At 43.6% G+C, this 14,010-nt stretch overlaps 1 protein-coding gene across 1 annotated transcript in view; it reads left to right on the top strand.

The window, feature by feature from the left end:
* The first annotated feature begins 6,122 nt into the window (after nt 1-6,122).
* The window catches only part of brwd3 (bromodomain and WD repeat domain containing 3), a 28,665-nt gene continuing 20,777 nt past the window's right edge, over nt 6,123-14,010 (top strand). The window contains 12 exon segments of the mRNA XM_036524861.1: nt 6,123-6,242; nt 6,390-6,448; nt 6,555-6,584; nt 6,768-6,827; nt 8,763-8,913; nt 9,231-9,329; nt 10,222-10,382; nt 11,847-12,068; nt 12,584-12,684; nt 13,189-13,259; nt 13,426-13,526; nt 13,640-13,680. Of these exon segments, the coding sequence (XP_036380754.1) occupies nt 6,209-6,242; nt 6,390-6,448; nt 6,555-6,584; nt 6,768-6,827; nt 8,763-8,913; nt 9,231-9,329; nt 10,222-10,382; nt 11,847-12,068; nt 12,584-12,684; nt 13,189-13,259; nt 13,426-13,526; nt 13,640-13,680 (1,130 nt within the window). The 5' untranslated portion in view covers nt 6,123-6,208.

Below are 14,010 nucleotides of genomic sequence, written 5' to 3'. Positions count from 1 at the left end.
CACAGGGCTGTGTCCCCGAGGGAGACGGGACACACAAGAGGCACATCCAGCCATGCCAGGGATCTTGCAGCTTCACCCAGCAACTGCCTAAAACTTTTGACAACTGGAGCATGAGGAACATGACCCACTTACATACAGGATCAGTGTGCTATACATGGGGTAAGCATCTCTCATTGTACACTGAAGCACCACACAACGCCGCTATCTCTCCAACGTGTCTTATCTTGCTTGGGGCACAGTTGTGGAGGTGGGTGTTGATGGTACTGTGACGAGAGGATTGCAGCTAATTCAGGCAACATGCAGATTGTTCCATTCCAAATGGAGGCAACCCAGCTTGCTTTGAGCTGTTCTCCTTTCCCTGCTTTTCTGCAGTGGTGCACCTCCTTTACCCCAATTTTCTGTTTTCTGCTCATGCGGTAACCCCCACCGGTGGCTCATTTTCCTGTTCATTCAAGTCAACTCTCTCACTTTTGCCTGGCATGCAAGAGGGATAATACACAGCTGCAATGGGGACAATGCACATGGTGTGGTGCATCTGTCGATGAATGCTGATTCAATGAGTACACCATTCACAGGGAAAATCTAAACTGTGTACTGTTAGAGACCAACAAAAGGGGAGAGTGGAGATAGATAGCCAGAGCTGCTGGTGCTGTTGGTGATAAAGCCCTTCTCATGAGGTGACCATCCCAATAGACCAGTGGCTGATCTGCTGTGTCCAAAGCATTACAACTCAAAGACATATGCTGTTCCTCTAGGTCAACCATTTTCTCTACAAACAGGTGTATCATCCCTCTTGGATCAGCTTCACCTGATTCATCTGTTTTCTTTCTTTTCGATTCATGGACAGGCATGGAGTAGCAAATGTCCTTTTACATTTTCATAAAATCTAGAAACATTTGCATGTACGATTTTTGGCCACATATAACACACAAATAATTTGGTATGAGCATAAGATAACCTAAGAATGAAATATTTGCAAAGAAACAGTGATGTAATGTAGAAACCATGCTGATGAAATGTTTTCTTAAAAGCTGGAGCAACTTGAAAAGTACAAAGATAAAATTTGTGGAAAATAGGAGAGATGATGGATATGGAAATGAGATATGTGTGTTAGATGAAGGATTGCTCTGTACAGTGTAAAAAAGAACAAATTTTACTGTTATGTGCTCATGAAATGTATTCAAATTGAAAACATAGTAATGTCCAGCCCTCATCTGATTTATCTAATAATTTAGCTAATTTATCTAATAATAAAGATTGCGTAGAACAAAACAGATTGCATACCACCAGACTTGCTGACCAGGTAGTTGGCAAAATTCCATTAAGTTTATTTGCTAGCTAGCTGACTAATGTTTGTTAATGGCACTTTATATAACTTACCATGTAGATTTTACCATCCTCATTTATACTATTTACTTATTTCTACATATTAATAGTGTATTTTGCCATTTAGCAGACAATCTTACAGAGTAGCAGTATAAAGTATATTGAATAAGGTTGCGTGGACACACAGCTTGCCACATCCAAGACTGCCACAGTCCCTCACATAAGCCCCTTTCACACATGCACTGGACGCCGGAACGTATCCGGCCCTTAGCCGGAGGAGCTGTATGTGAGAACGCAAATGTCCGAATCAGTCGGACCGGACATGTGACAGACTTCGTTCTGCCAGCTCCCTAGTACTAAGTCCGCCTCATGTCGGAGTGAGCCCATGTGTGAATAGACCAGGCAACATTCCGGAGAATCCACTGCGAGCGAGTGGGCGTGTTGATGATGTTTCTGTCATGCAACTGGTGCGAAAACCGGAAGAATACATGCATCTGCTTCGTACTCTTTTCCGTGTGCCGGTACATAGCTTTCCACTGTTTCGTTGACATTGCGGATATGTCCAAATACATGCTATTTTGAGTCCAATGATCATTAAAGAGATAGTTAGCTATAGCTATACTGCCAAAACTTGTCTCTTACGATGATTAATAACGTTGGTTAGTAGTTTATTATCTGGTTAGTAGCTAGCTAAGCTGTAGCTAAGTAGGTATTGTGAGATAGGTGAACTGGTGACCTAATAGTACATAGCGAACAACAAAAACTTTCCTTATTGTTATAATAAATGTATAAGTAATAATAAATTATGTGTACCAGTAGCACCATTTGGATGGCTATGTGTGATTTTTTTTATAGGCTACCCAAAAGTACAATAACTATGTTCGCCTTCTCCTCCATTCCACAACTCCACCCACAGTGTTTTCCAATGACCCTTATTTTATGTTGACTGCCATTAAGTGGTATTTCCATTATTATTCAGTCTAGGAAAGCTACAATCAGAGTAGGGAATAGTGAGTGGCTGTTGGTCATATTCATCCTCTGGGTATTGTGTTTTTATCCAGCTACAGTACAGTATGGTGGCCACCCTCCATCATTTTATATGTTATATAATAAATAAATTAGTCAGTGAGGGGGACAGGGGATACAATGATTACTACATCAAAATGGTTACAAATTAATATGGTCTAAAAATGCTGAATTTGACACAATGCTCAATACCTTTGTTACACTGTAAAATATAAAATATAACATTCACAACAATGGTAACATCTGGGTTAAACATTACATGTATATACAAAATACAACATATAAATACCATGTGAAAAGTATTTAAACGAAATATAAAAAAGGTTTATAGAACCACCTGCGACGTAGAATATCCTTGTAAAACGTGGTAGTCATTGGCTGAAAGGATGGATGTTCTCGTATTTCTTTTTGGTCGATGACGTCAAAATGAGCAATTATAATAATAAACTTTACGTATTTCGACTTTTCAAACAGGGTTACACAGCGTGCTGTGACTTTACATAAAAAACGCGGGCTTTAGGAGTTTAAGTGGTAGACAGGAATATATCCGTGCGAAAAGCTAGTGTAATTGTAACAAAAAGCAAATAAACATCGCGAACTGTACATTAATACAAAATATTCGTTTTCATATGTGGATTATAAAAATATTTTACACATTAGCCTAGCACTGAGATAAAAAGGTGGTGCAGGAGACAGGGTTGCGTTTTGTTGGGACCACTGGCAGACATAACATTACCTTCGCGTGGTGCAGCAAATTTTATATCCTGTGGCCCACATTGTTGACAATGTGGTCACCCGATTACAGATATCGATCGATAAAATATATACGTCTTTATGCATGTGGCATACGAGATTCACAGCACACCGTTTAACTACTCTCATATGAAAACTGGTTTAGGATTAGGACTACAGGGTACCACAGTAAGTAGCAGATTACGTCACGACTAACGAAGCTCTTCAGCAGAGAGTAGGGTTGCCACATCACGCTCAATCCCCCCCTACTACTGCATTTGCAATATATTCTTTGTTGAAAATTCTTGTATATGTGTCACATTTATAAAAATTATTTCAACTTGTCAGAATATTTAATGTTTGTATGTATTTCTATGCATTCTTTATTATTATTGTGTTTTTCCCTCTTCATTTCAAATGCTGTTTTCACTGGTGATTTGTAATCCCTAGCCACCAAAATGTATTTTACAGGTAGGAGGAATAGATTGTGTGCCTACAACTCTCCTGCACCAGAGTTTACCTGAAAGTTTGTTTTTTTTTTTTTGGTCACTTTTTGATTCATCACAAGGAACCTGCAATTCACGTGGGAATTTTTGTGAATGATTTATTTATGTAAATAACAACAGAAAAATGCAAACAAGAAACAAAAACAGAACAAAGAAACACAGTCAGTCATTATAGTACCAATGCAGCAAAGAAGATGAAGTTAACAATACATGGATATCCACAGATCATATATTCATATCATATATTTCACATACAACAATTATAATCATCAAGAAACAAAGACAGATGCTGCTATGCAATCTTCATTAGAACATAGCAGTGGACTATGCAGTCATTGTCACAGTACTGACTTAATGCAATCCAGCCGGGGAGCTTTCCACAATTAAGAGGTTAAAATAGTAACGCAACCACATAGCTCTTAAATTTTCACCAGGATCAACCCATCCCTTCAGTATGGATTTTTGGCAGCAATTAGGCATAGATGTACTACTGTCTCGGGGAGCTCTGACAGAACTGAAGTGTCATTTTCCAAATGATTGACAACTATGGGACCTTCCCAAAACACATGTATGTCCCAACTGCCTCAAGGGGGCACCTATGACACGAGCTATTATCTGTTCTTTTTCATTTAAGACAGTGAGGGGTGATATACAACTTGTGGGCAAATTTATCGTGGATGAGCTGGTGGGAAACTTCTTAGCAGATGAGAATATATTGTTCCATATACTTTTCCAACGCAGATTAACATTACTCCCAGTCTGAAGTAATGTGGAGAGGGTACTAACAGACACACTGTGAATAGATAACAGACAAGGTCTTTGTTGAAAGTGACAGGAGTTTTGCAACTAAAATATGAATAGTACCAAGACAATTCCAGGGGACCTCATCAACTTTGGTAGCAGACCAGAGTCTGAGATAAAGAAAACAGGGGGAACCAGGAAGAGAGTAAGCTTGGATAGCACTTGTTAGCATTTATATCTTTATCATTGATAAAGAGTTCACCTACAACAAACAAATTTCTCCCTGAACCTTGAGGAAATGCAAAGGGTTTAGAGACAGACAGAAAATTGTACACAATAACTGTTTAATTTTCTCTTTGCAGTTTGGGGCACTCTAGAATACTGACACAAATTCTATTGGCTTTTCCCCTTTCCAAATGGCTTCTTCAGATTATATCAGGTGCTTGAGTAGCTCATGGAAGGTGTAATGACAAGCATAGAGAACACAATAATACTTTTCTTGCATTGTTAACAGCAGGTGGAGATTCCCTTCTGGAGCTTATATGGTGCTTTGGAAATTCTGTGTGAATGTTGGATGCACACTGGTGACACTGAAAACATTAAACATGCATATTATTTGCAGGTACAGATTATATCTGATCTTTTTTTTTTTTTTGGAATCAAAAAGAACATTACTTTTAACCTGCCCTGAATAAAGTTTAATAATTTCGCCTTGCTTTTGAGTAGAGCAATAAACTAAATACCAATTAACTGACCCTTCCTACTCTTTTAATGTCCTTGTCTGTGGTGTGTATTTTCATTTGGTTAGCCATGTGTAAATCTATGACACTGAGTTAATGACCTTTCGTCCAAAATCATAAATAAATCAAATGATGCAAAGACTTATGTTATTCTTTCTGAAATTAACACACTGCCTGAGATTTCAAATTTCTTCACAGTCTTCACTGTAATCCTGCTCAAGTGTCTATGTATCCTACACCCGACCCCGCACACTGTTGAAAGATTTCACAAAGTGCATTCCGTTCCGTGTTACAAACCCAATCACCTTCACTCATACAAGGGGATTTCTTACACAAATTAAATCATGGCAACCTTGACCAAAAAAGAAAAAAAATCCTGCGCATTTTGCTGAGCACCGGCGCCCCCCTGCTAGAATAAAAATGTCTAATGTTATTGTCGTTGAAGGTATGATGGTTAACTGGTCAAGTTCGAAAATTGGAACATGACAAGCTTTCTGACACTGAGTTGATGAAAAAAAAGAATAGTATATTTAACAGCTCAAGTTCAAAAGCAATTGGCATGACCCAACGTAAACGTATTATGATATAGCCAAACAAATGCATGTTGTGCTAGTCATTCCTAATCGGTTATGTTTGGATATGTAAAAAACAGTAAACAGTAAATCACGGGCTTCAACAAGTAACTCTCCAGTCCAAAACCGTATATGGAAACAGCTTTCGAACGCGTCCTATTGTTTCTCATTTGCAGAACTTTCAACACATCTGATTTTGCAATGTTGTGTGACGTATTGCACGTGGTACAAACAGTACAATATCAAAATGTTTTTCTGTTCGTGTAAATTAGAGCAAATCTTGGCCAGACTAACTTTGTTATCCTTCATCAAGATGTCTCCTTCCAGGAATCATCCCTTCACTATCATGACCTCCCCCCACGCCAGAGATACTGGGAATTACTCCCAGCGGCCGGCGAGGTAACTGCAGGTTCCCCGACGGTCGGGGGAGGGCGCTAACAGAGCACAAGGCGATGTCGTGAAAGCCTGAGAAAGGAAAAAAGGCCGAACGCCGGGGGAACAATTCAAGTGGCTATTTTACTAAAATAAATTTGTACCGATCTAAAGCCGGCGTCCGGATCAAGTGATGGCAGAAGACCGGTGTTCACAAATCGAAGCTGGTGGGTGTCGTAGCATTTATAATTTGTGTTATTTTTTATTAAAATGGAGATGCTAACACAGTTTAAGGTTTGTGCAGCTAGCTGGCTAGCAAGCTAACTAGCTAGCAATGTCTGTATGGCTTTTATAATGCGCTCCTCTATTTTCAGAATTGTATTACCTCATTGCTAGATTTCTCCAGTCGGGACCGTGCAAAAAATCGGCTCAGGTAGGCTCGAAGGCAGTCAGTCGAATAATGATATCGTTTACTTTTCTAAAGCTGACAAATACAGAGTACCTAGTTGGCTAACGAAAAGTACTGTGTTGCTTTGCAGATCCTAGTGGAGGAGCTGGAGGAGTATGAGGTAGGCTGCGCTCGCTCTCGTCTATTAGCTAATTCTCACGTCTCGTTTCCGCGATATCGCTTTTCTTGTTTAATATTATATAATTTTAGTTATCGACGGGGGCGCTTTTGGGGACGAGAAAAAACATATGGTTCTGTACATTGGGCTTTCACGTATTTAGCTTACCGCGTGTTTCCTCTTTAGCTTATCCCCAAACGATGGAGTTGGGACGGCAAACAATATAAACGAAACTTCGAAGACTGGGTAAGTATTACTTTAAAGTTAACCTCCGCTGTCAAGTATATTGCCAACTATAATAAACTTTTGATATGAAATAAAAAATACATTTTACTAAGTCGGTTGAGACGGTGTCATGTGAATTTTATGGGACGGAAAACCGGTGCCTTAACAGTTTTGACAACATATAGTGAAATAATTATTTTGTTATAGTGGATTGAATTTTGTATTTTGTGTGGAAATGAACGCCTTATTGTGTATGGCACAAGGGGGAGGGGGTTATCCGAGGGCACCTAGAACGAGGCTGGAGTGGGGGGAGAGAAACGTCTGTCTGTACGAATAGCCAATCGGAAGCCAGTTACTATTTGAGTGACGTGCAGAAAACAACGAAGGGCGATTCTGATTGGCTGACGGCGCCGAGACGCCTAACTGCAGTACGTGTGTGAATATTCATTAAACGCAACAAGCAGGGTAATGGTGGATGTGTGTATGGGCGAAGAGTGCACAAAAGGAGTCAGTGCGGTGGTGTCTTCGCTCGGCTATTGTTTACATGAAATAGGTCCTGAAAACTCAAGCGTGCTGTACTTTTCAAGATGATCAGCTCGTTATGTCCAAATTACGCTTTAATGAAATCATATATGGTTTTCTTGTACTCTCAACAGTGGGTTAGCTTGGAACATTTGTCGATGATCGGAGCTTTATTGAGTGATGAGAAAGTCCAGATATTCTCTGTCGCTAGTTAGCGAGCAGTGTCGTCTGTTTCTGAGCAGATTTATTTTAACTAAATTGGAGTATGACTTAACTATTAGTCCAAGCAAAAGCGAAGCGTTTGTTTTATATAGCTCAACAGTCCCAGATCATTGTTTAGGCCAATGCAGAGGAGAAGTCGTGCTGGGTTTTGTGCTGGCAACTTTAATAAAATAAGTTTGAGACGTTAAACAGAAAACTGGCTTGTATCTTCTGTTTCGTCCGAAACTCTCTATGATAGATTTATTGTTCGCGGTGTATGTTTGCAAAGAAGAGTGACAATCAAAGGTATTTATTACGTGACATCACATTACTTATTTACTTAACAGACAAGTGAAAAGTCACATAGTAACTTCCACATGTTGCCTGTTTATTCGGCTAGTTAGGTGTTTACAAAAGAGGTAGAAGTTGAGTGCCTTTTCCAAGGACACCATGGCCGTGTCCCACTGTGGCTCATTGTGTTTGCTCAACACATTTTCATCGTTTCAGTATTTGCCCTTCAAACAAATGCATCTGTGTCTTCAGCCTTAATGAGCTGTTCAGTGTTTTAAAAAACAGTCCTAAGTAAGACTGTGTTGCCAGTGGGTCCAAGGGACACAAATGAACAAAATTAAGATGACTCATTGACCTTTTCTCTTTGCACCAACTCGCTTTCACTTTTGTATATATTTCTCATGGACCCTGACACTGACTGTCAAGGGTCGCCATTTCCAGTTCACTGTTTAGTTGACAGGCAAGTCAGACCCTGTTCACTAATCTCATTTGTGATGCATTTGCAGCAAGATTGGGGAACACTAGTTAAGACTAGCTGTTGTGCCTTTTGACACAGTTGCTAGCTCCTGGGCAGTACACAATTAGACATTTTCACAGGGTGGATTGCTAGGACTGGAGAAGAATAGCATGTAATTCAGATAATACTTTGAACAGCTCACTCAAAATGACCGTAGCTTTGTGTGTATGTATGTACGTGTATATATGTGTATGAGTGTATGTATAATATATGTATATATAATATATTTACATGTATATTTAGGTCATTTGGCTGACGTTTTATCCAAAGCGACTTACAAGTGAGCAATATATCTGCATACTGTGAAAGACTTTCTACGCCAGTGAATTCCGGTGTACCTGCTCAGTGCCCATGGTATGGCTGGGCACACTGGTTAAACTGTACTAATATGTGCTGGGCTTCTCGCTCTTTCCCTGTCCGTGCAGGTGACCCTCAACCAGCATATCCCAGCAGACTACCTGCTGCGTCTGTGCCAGCAGATTGGCCCGCTCTTGGACAAGGAGATCCCGCCAAGCGTCCCCGGGGTCCGGACTCTGCTCGGACATGGCAGGCAGTCTCTCCTGCGCAGTGCTAGAGGTGAGCCCCACCCCACACGTGGTATGTGATGTGGCTCATCATCTGTCCATGGCTGAGCCAGCGCACATTGTGCCACATTTTCTTTTCACTGAGCTTTATAATAGCCAGTTGTATGTTAGGCTTGTCTCCCCTGGGAAGTGTAAGCGAGTAACATGGCCGAGTTCAAACCTGGGCCGTAGGGCTCAGTCTCCCGTCAGAGCTTTAACTGACTGAGCCATTAGGGAGCCCCCTGATGAAGTGTTCTCCTATGATGTTTCTGCCCCATACCCTAGGTTTGACAGTTTTTTGTTTGCTGACCCTGTTTCCCCACCCCCCAGGCTGCACCTACACGGTATGGAGCGGCACTGCCTTTGCCGCCCTACATCGGGGAAGGCCTCCAGAACCACCACTCACCTACGGGAGGCCGCCCAACATTGGTGAGCTCTCCTCTCCACTCACTGCTTCTAACCCCAGATGCTGCCAAATGGCTGCGGTTATAGGGAACGCCATAACACCCAAGCACAACTCTCCACAGAGTGTGTCAGCTGCATTGGAGAGGCTGTTTTTATGCTGTAGACATGGAGCATAAAGGAGTATACAGCTGAGGTCTAGACACATTTCCTGGCATGTGATTGGATGTCGTAAGCACTGTCCTCTTGTGACTTTGGTCGCAGCACAAAATCATGCTCGTGATCATGGGGAAACGCAGGTGTAAGTGCAGGCCCTGAAATAAGGCGTCAGTGTAGCATAGCGCTTAAAGACTCGTAACCAAAAGGTTGCCGGTTTGACTTCCCTGCTGGGGTACCTTTGGGCAAGGTACTTAACCCATAATTGCCTCAGTAAATATCCAGCTGTATAAATGGATAACAGTGTCAAAAACTGTAACCAATGTAAGTCGCTCTGGATAAGAGTGTCTGCTAAATGTTAATAATGTTAAAAATCTGTTTCCCAGCTGATCATTCTCACCTATGGAAATGCAGCCTATTTTTTGTGCTCTAGTCTTTGGCAAAATTCACAGAATGCATGACATTTTTGTTCTGAAATTTGGCACGACAAAAAACGTGTAAACCTAATGTCTGCAAAGAAAAGCCGCAGATAATCAAGTACCTTGCTGCCAGCAAGACCGAGAACTGTGGTGGTGTGTGAAGACTTTGGTACAGTCAGATGGTCCTTAACAGGTTAATTGAATGGAATTCACTACTGCTTGTTTGCTCGCAGGGTAGCAGAGGTTGCCGTCCCCTGCCTTTTCACATCCACTAGCTCATGTCTGCGAGAATGCGTCATTCTTGCTCATGCTCTGACCCCTGCTCTCTCTCTCTCTCCCTCCAGCTTCCATTTTGGGGGCCCGCCAGGCCACAGGCACGGCCCGCTTTGGCCACGTGTTCCCCTCCGCCGCCTATCAGCACATGAAGATGCACCGGCGCATCCTGGGCCACCTGTCGTCGGTGTACTGCGTGGCCTTCGACCGCACTGGCCGCCGCATCTTCACGGTAAGGACGGCTGCATCGGGGAACGGGAGGCTGCTGTGTAGCGTACAGAAGACCAGCAGGGGGGCTGAACCGGTGTGTGTGGGGGTGTGAGGGACACTTGTTTGTGTTTCAGGAGAGTTCTGACTTCTGTCTTGTACGGTGGCAACGGTTTGGTTTTCTTTCCAGTAGAGCCGTTTATCATTGTATTCATTATATTACATTATTGTCATTTACCAAACACTCTTATTCAGAGAAACATGCATAGCTTACTGTTGTCACCTGTTGTCCATTTATACAACTGGATATTTACTGAGGCAGTTGTGGGTTAAGTACCATGCCCAAGGGTACAACAGCAGTGCCCCAGCAGGGAATCGAACCAGTAACCATTTGTTTACAAGCCTTGTTCCTTACGACTATGCTACACTGCCAAGTTTGTGTTTATTTCAGGAGAGCTCCAGCATCTGCCTTGTAGGGTGGCACGGGTTTGGTTTTCTTTCCAATCGAGTCCTTTGTCACTGCTTTTAAAGTGTAGATAAATGCAAGTGTTGTATGCAGCTGCAGCCACATGATGCCCCCAGTATAAACCACACCTACTAACACTGGAGTACAAAATTGTTATGCTGCATGCACCTAAGCTCCTCCCACCATGCTAATATTAAGGATAACCCATGTGCATGCAATGATTCCAGTCAAAGTCCTCCAAACAGGCGATTGCTGAGCAAGGTTACATTACGAAGTGAATGATTTCGTCTGGTTCCCATTTTGTTTCACACAGGCATGGTCATTCATTTTATTTTACCTGAGTTTTGCAGGGTTAAATTATTTTCCTTGGTATTGAGTGACGTTACCAAGTCCCGCCAGATGTTTTAATTATGAAATGAGTAGCTCATTTTTCTTTGTACTTTGTGTTGCTCATATGGCTTGTGAGTGATGGTGTGTTAAAAAAAGATGCTTAATAAGCACTGTGGAATGTGTTTTTAGAGTCAGACTGTGTGTCTGGTCAATGCAGTGAAAGGTATTTTAGTGTGGTGGTCAGTCAGTATGTTGTGTATTACTGTAAGTATGGTGAGTGAGTCAGTGAGTAGTTCAGAGGGCATGTTAGGGAAGTGCTGGTGAATGAGCACACTGTGTGTGTGCGTGTGCGTGTGCGTGTGCGTGTGTGTGTGTGTGTGTGTGTGTGTGTATGCGCACGTGTGCGTGTGTGTGCACGTGATGTGGCATTAAGCATTGTGTTGGTGTTTTATTCATCCGGCTGCGTGGATTGTGTGCACATGAGAATGTTAGTGTTGTGTTCAGACAGTGCTTAGTTTACTGTATGAGAAAGTGTGATTGGGTCCTTCAGCTCATGATATTTTTGGGATGGTTCATGCATGCGTTAAGGTTGTGCGCAGACAGCCTATCTGTGGAGTGAGGCAGTCAGAGAGCTGCATCCGAAATGCTCACGATCCACGTACACGCCCCCTGTCCCCCGTCCCCGGTCCCCAGGGCTCGGACGACTGCCTGGTGAAGATCTGGGCGACGGACGACGGTCGCCTCCTCTCCACGCTGCGTGGCCATGCCGCCGAGATCTCCGACATGGCGGTCAACTACGAGAACACGCTGATCGCCTCGGCCAGCTGCGACAAGGTCATCCGGGTGTGGTGCCTGCGCACCTGCGCCCCCATCACTGTGCTCCAGGGCCACGCCGCCTCCATCACCTCCATCCAGGTGAGCGCGGTCCTGTGGTGAAGGGTGGCAGGCCAGCTCCATTCAAGAGTGACGAACCAGAAGGGAGCTCTAAGCAGAGACATTACACTGCATTTTGTTGTATTACATTACATTATCGGCATTTAGCAGACATTCTTATCCAAAGGGACTTCCATAGGTTACAGTTTTTTCTTCACAAGTTATCCATTTATACAGCTGGATATTTATTGAGGTAATTCTGGATTAAGTACCTAATCTGATTAAGTACACTGCTGCCCCAGAGAGACATGCAGGGAAATGGGAAAAGACTTCCTGTCATTCAGGGTGTGGGGGGTTGGTGTGTGTCTAGTATGACAGACAGGCTGTTCTGCAAGACCCCACACTGGCAATGCTCTCCCTTTGGTATAGGAGGAGACAGTTAGACAGACGTCTGCTTTCTAATGGATGTAAGGCAGCAAGGGGAATGTCCTGTGGATTTTGCTAGGGAAGCCATTGTGTAACACTCTCTCTCTCTCTCTCTCTCTCTCTCTTCGTAGTTTTGTCCGTCAGTGAAAGGAACAGCGCGGTACCTGGCATCCACCGGGGCTGACGGGACAGTGTGCTTCTGGCAGTGGCACTCCCACAGCATGAAGTTCAAGTGAGTGCAGAGGGGGTGGGCGGGAGGGGACACCGCAGGCCACGGCCACGCATGTGTCCTAGCCTCGATTAAGACGAGACTGCGGTAGCCTAATTTTGCATGTGGTACTGCGTTGTTGCCATTGCTGTCCCACTCGGGCTCCGTGCATCTGTGGTCTGACTCTTTGGTAAGACCCTGTCTGTAGCCGTCAGTCTCTCCCTGCAGCTGGGTGAAAGGTTTTCCACAGTTCTCTAGGCTGTTTCACAGCAGGAGTGAAGCCTTTGGTCATCTTTCAAGCCAAAAAAATAACTTGGCTTGAGTTCTCCACAACTTTTACCCAGATGTTTCCCTGAAAACTGTTTGCATGCCTTGGCTCTTCCCAAGAAAAACATGCACCATTGAAAGTGAGCGGTTTAGCTTTCAGATGTGAGCAGCATGTTCTGTGCAGATCTAGAAGCCATTATTACGGCCCCCCTTCCTGTCTTTGCTGGTGTAACAACATCCTGATTTTTCTCTTCCCATTAGTGACCGTCCGGTCAAATTCACCGAGCGGTCCCGGCCAGGGGTCCAGATCTCCTGCTCTTCCTTCAGCTGTGGTAGGTACCTCCCTCACCACCTCTCCCAAACCAGTATAGGTCTTACTCTGTAAAATATTTCTGTTTTGAATTTGCTGTCAGGAATACCCATCTCAGTTCTGCTCAGACTGCTAAATTGCCTCGGCCTACCTTAGCCTCTGACCTCCGCCTCCTCTCTGTGTCTCAGGCGGGATGTTCCTGGCTACCGGCAGCACCGACCATGTGATCAGGGTGTACTACCTGGGCTCTGAGACGCCTGTGAAGCTATCAGAGCTGGATGCCCACACGGTGAGAGAGACCTGCAGCCTCCCACCGGGACCATAGGCTCTCTCTGCCCTTCTCCCCGCCCTGCTCCCTTCTGTTATAATCCTCCCCTTATCTCTTTGCACTTTGCCTTTCAGGATAAAGTGGTGGCAGTCCAGTTCTGCAACAACAGTGACGGGTAAGCGCAGACTCGCCGGTGTGGTGCAGCTGCATGCATGCTGGTGTGGCCTGCTGTTTTGTCCTCTTTGAGATGTGCAGATGTGTTGTAGCGCCTGAACCCCGGAGTGGGCAGAGCAAGCATTTGGTTTTTGGTGACTCACTGGTTCGAGTCGATCATTTTGTGTTTTTCTCTGGAGCGTATAGTCTTTGATTGGCTCTTCAGAGTCAGTGGTTGGCGATACATGGCAACTCCACCCATTATGGGGGGTCATGAAGCTTCACTGTCTCAGTACGAATATATTCCGACATTTCCAATTTATACCTTATTTGAACAAGGTGAACAGTTTGT

Source organism: Megalops cyprinoides, chromosome 3, assembly GCF_013368585.1.
Source record: "Megalops cyprinoides isolate fMegCyp1 chromosome 3, fMegCyp1.pri, whole genome shotgun sequence".
Taxonomy (NCBI): Eukaryota; Metazoa; Chordata; class Actinopteri; order Elopiformes; family Megalopidae; genus Megalops; species Megalops cyprinoides.
The sequence above is the reverse complement of the archived record's forward strand: the minus strand, read 5'-3'. Positions and strand labels throughout refer to the sequence as shown.